General features: G+C 42.5%; 1 protein-coding gene across 1 annotated transcript in view; it reads right to left on the reverse strand.

The window, feature by feature from the left end:
• Positions 1-6,243: 6,243 nt before the first annotated feature.
• Positions 6,244-8,665, reverse strand: part of ccdc88b (coiled-coil domain containing 88B) — a 46,803-nt gene continuing 44,381 nt past the window's right edge. The window contains exons 26-28 of the mRNA XM_079503766.1: positions 8,201-8,361; positions 6,821-7,147; positions 6,244-6,419 (exon numbers count right to left, since the gene is read on the reverse strand). Of these exons, the coding sequence (XP_079359892.1) occupies positions 6,382-6,419; positions 6,821-7,147; positions 8,201-8,361 (526 nt within the window). The 3' untranslated portion in view covers positions 6,244-6,381. The remainder of the gene's footprint in view (positions 6,420-6,820; positions 7,148-8,200; positions 8,362-8,665) is intronic.

The following is an 8,665-nucleotide window of genomic DNA, read 5'->3' on the forward strand; positions in this document are numbered from 1 at the left end:
GCGCGGGCAGCAATTGGCACGGTCATTTGGGCTAAAATCGATAGGGGGACACATGGCGCTTCTTAAAGCCGTGCTGTTCCACAGAGGCCACGGGCGTATTGACAAACAGAGAGCGGAGGCACACAAGACGTTAACTCAGCCTGTGAAGAGAATCTATAATATCCTACCGTTGTGTTATTATTGTGGCGAAAGCATTAGGCAGCCAGATGGAAGAGGTCATTCTGCTGATGAACTTCACATAATAATCTACAGTCAAGCGAAATCAGTTGTTGTTGAAAAATACCCCATGCAGTTTTAGACGTACATATTTATTGGGGGAAAATGCTAAATATGAGGTTTTCGTTCTATTTTATTTTTATTATTATTATTTTTAAGATATTGCCATCTCTGTCCTTGTGAATTATTTGCATAATTTGAAGCCAGTTGGACAACTGGCTTCAAAGTCTTTGCTTATCATATGGGCAACATTAAACATTAAATGGTAATTTAAAATTAATATTGTATCATGTATATGTGTGACCTGTGTAGTGTACTATATACACCACTAGACATGTTTCTTTGATAAGCTTCAAAGTAGAGCTTCTTACATAACAATGAATCTCAAAGTGCTTCCAGCTGTAGAATGGATGTTTCCTCTATGGTGGTGATGCATGAATGATGATGTGCTGTAACCAGTATAACAATATCCTGTTACTTGACTTGAAAACCGGGAAAGAATCCACCCCATTTAGGCCTGACGTTGAAATAAAAAAAAACGTTCGCTCTGAAAGAATATATATTATAAGATTTGTGCCGCATTTTTACGATTTTTCAAAAATAGCTAAAGTATAACATAATGCTTAGTTAAAACACCAAAAGGGGTTCCCGCCCAGAATGGGTTAACCATATTGTATACTTTGGCTTTTCAAAAATAGCAGATATACTGTACAAGCTTATAGTGCGTCACTTTGTGCCGCGCTATGATCTTGTAGATCTGTTATTTTAGAAAAATCGAATTTGTGCAAATCTTTTAATATATTTTAAAGCGAACATTTTTAAATCAAATCTTTGATTCTGGAGGTCCCTGGAACAAACTATTTTGAGATGGGGTCTGCGGCCAAATACATTTTAAAATCATATAACTTTGGGGGTCCTTGACATAATCGTTCACCACAGATACAGAAACATAGGTTTTTCAGAAAACTGACATAACTTTGCAGAATTGGCCTCATGTCTCAATGGTTTAACCTTGACTATGTCTATAACTCAATAGAAGTAAGATTTCAGAATGCCCAACCATGAAAGAGCCATTCTAATATGAAAAAAATCAGAGATGCTCTCAGAAGTAGGTGATCAGCTTTCTCCCCCAATATATCCATTGATAATTCCCCCATGTACAGTATGTAGTCCCTGTCACAGCCAACCCATACTTCTTTTCACCGGGAGAACGTAAGGCGTGTGCCGTGCAGAGAAACATGCTAACCTTCCGAGTTCCACTCCCTGCTGTGCTGACCAACCTGTATCATGACACGCAACAGGTGTCCCACAGGCCAAAACTGGGCCCCCAGAAATAAAATCTGGCCTGCGGCATAATTTGGAGAATATGTTTTTGTTTTGTTTTGTTTTTAAATAGAGAAACTATCCCCACATAAAGAAGGTTTATTATGCTTGTTATAATGCTTGTTATAATATACTCTCAACAATATCCATGTTGAGAGTGACAGTGCAGCAGCTGCCATGGGGTTCTGTTCATTTAAATGGAGATATTGGCCTGAGGACAAACAGCCTACTGCTGTATGACCTCGTCCTCTACTCCCCTGTTGACTTCCCAACCGCCAACATGACCAGTTGTGTTTGTTGGAGTGCCCAGCTAAGCCAGAGGGACCCTAGAGGAATCGCACACCAGTCTCTATGGTATATTGGGCAGTACCTTACAATTTACAATTTAGGCATTTAGCAGACGCTCTTAATCCAGAGCGACTTACATTAAGCAATAACAAAAGCATGGCATACATCACATATATAAAAAAGTAGTTATCATGAATCATGCGTAAACTAAGAACGTAACAGTGCAGTATCTATGTAAACTATACATACTATACTATATAATATATTATACATGTGTACTATAAAGTGCTATGACTACATAAAATGCAATTCTAGAGCTGTCTACGTAACAAGCTATAAGTCTGTTTAAGTCTACCTTAACCCCTACCGGCTCTCTGTACGCCTTGCTTCTCCCACAGTAATAAGTAAGCCTTGCCGAGCCATGAGGCCCATAGGGCAGGAGCCTCCTGTTTCTGTAGTGTGAGGCAGCTTGATGTACAAGTACACTCCCTGGACATTACGCTAGTATGTCGCAGGGCCAATCCAACCCTTGATGCTGAGTTCCAAGCAGAGAGCCACTGAGTCCCATTTTCAGAGTCTTTGTTGTGCGTGTGTGTGTGTGTGTGTGTGTGTGTGTGTGTGTGTGTGTGTGTGTGTGTGTGTGTGTCGGCCGGGGATCGGACCCCAACCTCCCAGTTTCAGGGCGGACTTTCACACTTAAGTTAACATAGAATTATTTATTTCATAATGTACTGTACTCCAAAAGGTTAAAATATAAAACATGGAAAGTTTTTTAAATCAATTTCTTACTCAATGAGAGTACTACTGTAGTTACTTTCACTCCTGAGTCCTGTCTAGTTGATTTGTTGACAGAGCGTAGCCTACAGTGTATGTGTAAAGGAAAAAAAAGATGATGAACATTCATGGTGAGCAGAAAAGACCTGCAGAGATGTTTTAAGCCTGATGCCTTTTTCTTGTGTACTGTGTGGTTGGACCATGATGAAGTGTGTATTCGTAATTGTAAAAAGATAAATGAACATTAAAATGTGGGGGGAAAGCGCTGGAACAAGGCCGATGAAATCTGTAAAGCCTGAAGCGTTGTTCATGGCTCCCGTAATAAATTCAACGTGAGTCAACGTGAACAGACCAGAGCTGTGTGTGCGCCTCAGAGTTAAATTAACACTCACAGAGTTTTACAGTGTCGCGTGGGGTTTGGCTGTGCCTCTGTACCAGACTACATGAGAGTGTGCATGGCGGAAGCGGAGTGAGTTTATGTGAGTGTTTGAGTCTGCGTGACACGCGCACACACACACATACACACAGGTAGATGTGAAGCCAGAGACGTCACACTGGACATCTCAGCAGAGTGTTTTCCCGCATGCAGGAGGCCGTCCGGGGAGGTTTATTTTATTTTTATTTTGAGTGTTTAATGTATTAAAAGGGGCCGGGGTAATGAATTATAATCTTTAATGCAGCGACCGATCGATACCACCAGAGAATAAATCAGCTTTTACTGAGAGCGTCAAAGCCCCTTAATACACTAGGGGAGAGAAAGCGAGTGAAGGAGGGAGGGAGGAGGTGAGGCATAGAGGGTTGGAGGAAAGAAGGGGACAAATGATGTTAGGAGAGGCAGAAAGATACTGGATGAGGGAGCGAAAGGGAGATAATGGAACAGCCGAGGGGGGAGAAGTGGGGCAGCTTTAGAGATGGGAGCGCGTGGAGAGTGAAAAGGAAGGGTTGCATAGATGGGGAGAAGGGGGAGTTATGGATGGACAGGCTCACCTTTGGGCTAACCTCATCGAGTAAAAGCCCCTTGAAAGCACTGAGATTTTGACAGTTTTGCGAGGAGACAAGGTTGCAGGGTCGGTCTCCAGGCACATGCAGACACCACTTGTTATTCTCTAGTTGTATTGTTTTCCCCCCTTGGTGATCTCCTCCTAGCTCTTCTACCCGGGGCAATACTTAATTAATTGAATTACAGCGCCACTTCTCGATCAAAGATCACCTCTGCACGCTTCGGTCGCACTGCACTCCCAACCGTGGGCGTCCGGCCGTCCGCCGAGAGAAAACACCCAAAACAAATCTGCACATTACACCTTTATAGTGACATTTCAATGTGGTGGTGATTCTGAATTAGAGAAAGAGAGAAAAAGGCTCCAGGTACAGTAAGACTTTCAAAGGGTTCAGGTATGTTAGACTTGGATGAAGTTGATGTAATAGAAAAGCAGGATTATATTTAAGGTGGACAGCCATGGCTACTGTGGGAGAGACCATGGACAGAAAATCCAATATGCCTCCAAGTATCTAGGATTCCAAGCCTATTCAGTAAGTGGACCAAATGGTTTAAGTGAGGTTTTTGGTCACTGGAGGCACTTTAGTGAAACACAACATTAAAGTCTGATAGCCTAGTCATAGGCTGGATATGTGGGGAACGATTTACTCCGGAGGTGAAAATAGAGGCAAAGAGCAGCAGACAATAAAGAGAGCTAGCTCCTCCAAAAAGGGGGAAAAACATGAAGTGAGAATTCTTCAGAAAGAGGGATAAAAAGGCAGGACCAGTACGAGGGAAGATTCAGCCTGGAGGAATATTTAAAGATGGTGTTCACACATTTAGTAACACCATTCCACTACTCAATAATTAAGCAACCTAGTAGACCCCAGAGATTTGTCTGTGATGTCAACCAAGGCTATACCAGCTATCTTTCATAGGCTTAGAAATCAGCAGAGAACATATATTTTAATCACTATATTTTTGTATTATTATTTTTTCCTGGGTTCTGTATGTATGTGGCCACAGCATATGCTTGCAGGGAGAAACTCTTCAACAAAAAAGTTTATGCTGAGCAAGATTCCGCTGAACACACGAGACTCAAACAAACCAAAGTGTTTAATTCGCCCTTTTCTAATTCAGCTCTTTTTGGAATTAATCGATAATGTGCTGGCATTTCTAAATTAACTACCTCACACAAACACTCATGTGCTGCATTGTAAATGTTCATATTTCAAGCCTTCAGTTTTTTCTGTCTGTGCATGGGTTGCTGTCTGTCAACGTGCCTAAGGGCGTATGATTGTTGCATTGCCCTCATAATAGGCCACTGAATGACTGGCAGACCCAATATCTCGCTATCCTTTTTGTCCTGCGCTCACTCAAGCGTCTCGGCTCACTGCCTCCGCCGTGCATCTCAATTCCACAAACACAATGTTCGGAGCCGAGGGAAGGGACCTGCTTTTTTGATTAATGTCGCCATGACAACTACATAATTCATGAATTGTATTAGCGTTCCATTTGTCATCTGCGAATCATAATTCAGGGTGTGCGAAGGGACGGGGATTGGAGAGAAAGAGCTTGGTGCTGCTATTATCCCACACACACACACAGACACACACACACACCCCCTGTGTCCCACCGGAAATGCTGACGTATCCTTTGTCCTGATCTCGGAAGAGCTGTCCCTAAGTGGGCCCTTTTAGGTTCGTGATGAACTCTCAGGTCTGCTCATTTGGCACACTGTACCCTCCTCCTCCCCCCTCCCACACTCCCATTTGTCTGTTTGTCTGCCCAGCTCTACACTGACACCATTTGGCTTACCAGAGAGAAGACACAACCAAGGGAGGATTATTGAAGCTTGCAGTGTATTTGCCATCGGATCAATTTCAGGATTTACGCTGTAGCCTCTAAGTATATTAAAATTGAAGTTCCAATGTATGTGAGACAGATGGGAGTTTTCAATGTTTATCCAGAGCAGATATGTTTGACATTGGGTTAAGAGTTTGATTGAAGTATATTTATCTTAAGTTCTCTGCAAATAAAGCCCACAGACCAACCCTGAATAAGGCTTTAGTGTGAGTTATGAGATTCATTTAATATTTTCAGTGCATAGAACTTAGAAACGTATTCTCTGATACAATCCACAAGACCTTTCATTCTAGTACTCTTAACACCCATCACTAGTTAAAATTCAACGGCGCCCGTGGCTCAATAGGAGGCTGGCCATCTATAAGTGTGTGTGTGTGTGTGTCAACTCATTATCATTTTATGATGGAAGTCAATGGGTTTCGGCTCGGGCTAAAACCTTGCCGAAATGTATTTTAGGTTTTTACAGAACCACACATTTAAAAAATGTATGTTTTAAATATCATTAGCGCAACTGGAAGCGAACAAATTTTGTTCAGTATTTAATTTTGAGCATGATTTTACTTTCTGCCAGCATCATCACTTTTGTGAAAACATTTGTGAAAGCACTTCCACCGTTAGGGATGCAGGGACCTGTGATAGATCTACTTCAATATTATCTGCAGCAGTGAACCATGCAGGCGTGCAGTGCACACCCTGCTTCGGTCATCTCTGGTAGGGGGCAGACAGGTGCAGGGTTTCAAAAAGGTATCTCAGTTAAAATGGCAAGCCACACTAGAAACATTCATCAGCTTAAGAATTTATTCATTTAACAATGTCTTAATACAAAGCAAATCTCCAATATGGTCCATCCACTGAATAAATACAAAGTGTTACTAAAAATAAATGGGTAAATTACTATGGATATGTAAAACATGTTTTTTCAAACGTTGACCGTTGCTCTAGTCTGTCAGATTGCTGCTGCTGGAATGTCGGTTGTCTGAAAGGCAATGGTAGATGTTACATTCGATAATACAGCTGCTCATGTGTACTGTGGATCAATCAAAAATAAATAAATAGCAGCTGTATTTTGAATGATGAGATATGTTTTGACAGCTATCTTGGAGAAGATTAGTATATGATAAAAAATGTATTTAGCTTGAAGTTATTTGCTAATAGATATTTCACCCAATATATGCCTGAAGAAGGTCAGTAGACCGAAAGCTTGCTAAATAAATACATTGATTGTACGCATATCTGAGTGTGTGGAGCTTCCCTTTATTTTTCTCTTTTTTTTTTACCCAATATATGTAAAAAGACTTGTATGGGTCAAGGGTAATACTGAACTCACACACGTACTGCAGACCTTTCTGTGTAAACCATGCACTATTCTCCACTCACCTCTCGCTCCATCCTCGGCAATGCTCTCCTGACTGGACACCTCTGCTTCAGCCTCCTTGTGGGCGGTTACTCCCTCCCACGGGATGTCCTGCTGGCTGGAGCGGAGATGCAGGCGCGGCTGGGTCCTGTGGTCCCCGGGACTGAAGGACTGGGAGACCCCGGGGACGCCATCTCTGGCCATGCCCAGTTTCCAGCCATGACGGGAAGCCAGCTTGCGGCGGCCACCGGAGCCCGGACGCGAGGCCAGCATGCTAGGCCCCGATATGACCGTCTCTTCCTGGGATTGGACTCTTCTCATGGAAGGAGAGGCCGGAGTACTGTGGGAGTCTGGAGGTCAGAGGAAGAAAGGAAAGGTGACATACTGTACACAGCTCATAGTTCAGCGCCCATTAAACATAACCTATGCTCTTATACAGTATGTATAATTTTAAACTTGAAGGCTCATTAAAATATGCTAGAACACTGTTCAAGGAAAAGTGTTGTTTACTATATTTCTATTCTTTTTAATGATGGTTGTTTATTGGCATTTTATTGCTGATTGTTTATTTATGCCTCCGAGTTGTATGTCTCCTTGTCTATGTTTATGGTGGACCCTGTTGTAAACAAGTGTAATGCTTTATCATGGTGTCGTCCATAGTAACAGTTTTTGTATTGAGTTGTGCTTTCGTTTGAAATGAGTGAAATCGTCTGCATACTGTTAATAAATACTTCTATCAAACAATATCTATATCTATGATTATTCTGTGGTCGAGAGAGAGTTGTTTTTAAATGTGCTTTTATGTAAATCAAATTTAATTTGACATGTCTTATTTGACATCTTGATTTGTTGATGTATTAAAACTCTACAGTTTTAATACATATTAACTAAAATGTGATGTCAAAAAGAGAAAACTTTAGGAGACAAAAAAAACATGTGAAAAGCAATTGCCAAAAAGTGAATGCTTTGAGAATTCCAATCAGCGGAGACTGTTTCCAGAAACCCATGAATGCATTTCCACAGTCTGTGCATAAAGGGAGGGATAGAGAAGAGTCTTTTCTTTTAAACATGGTGGTTAGCACTGAAGGCAGAAGGCCAGCCTCAAAAGATCTCAGAAGTCTCAGGGATAGATCTAGAGATGAGAGAGCACTATCAATATGGTCCATACTTGGTAGTCATGAGATGATTTATATGCATGCCTGTAGCTCCTTCCTTGATTGTGTGTGTGTGTGTGTGTGTGTGTGTGTGTGTGTGTGTGTGTGTGTGAGCGTGTGCATGCGCGTGTGTGACCGAGAGAGATAGAGAGCGAGTGGTGTGTATGTGTGCGTGCGTGTGTGTGCGTGCGCGTGTATTTGCGTGTGTGTGTGTGTGCGTGCACGTGTATTTGCGTGTGTGTGTCTCACCAGGCAGTGGTGTGTGTGTGTCTGCTGTGTACTCGTTGCCATCAGCCAGGTTTTCCACGCTGCCTAGAGCGGCGAACAGAGCACGTCCCTCTCTCAGAGCCCCAGCACCTCCTCTGGGCTTGATTAGTTTCTTCATCCTGTCTGCAATCCAGTTGGACTTCCTTACAGAGATGGAGGGTGGGGAGAATTCAAGAACACACAGATCAGGCAATAGGATTAAGTGTGTGTGTGTGTGTGTGTGTGTGTGTGTGTGTGTGTGTGTGTGTGTGTGTGTGTGTGTGTGTGTGTGTGTGTGTGTGTGTGTGTGTGTGTGTGTGTGTGTGTGTGTGTGTGTGTGTGTGTGTGTGTGTGTGTGTGTGTGTGTGTGTGTGCGTGCGTGCGTGCGTGCGTGCGTGCGTGCGAGTGTGTGCGTGCGTGCCGTGCACGCATATATTTTACTTATTTGCATTACTGCTTATGAGAATT

This window comes from Electrona antarctica, assembly GCF_951216825.1.
Source record: "Electrona antarctica genome assembly, chromosome: 1".
Lineage (NCBI taxonomy): Eukaryota > Metazoa > Chordata > Actinopteri > Myctophiformes > Myctophidae > Electrona > Electrona antarctica.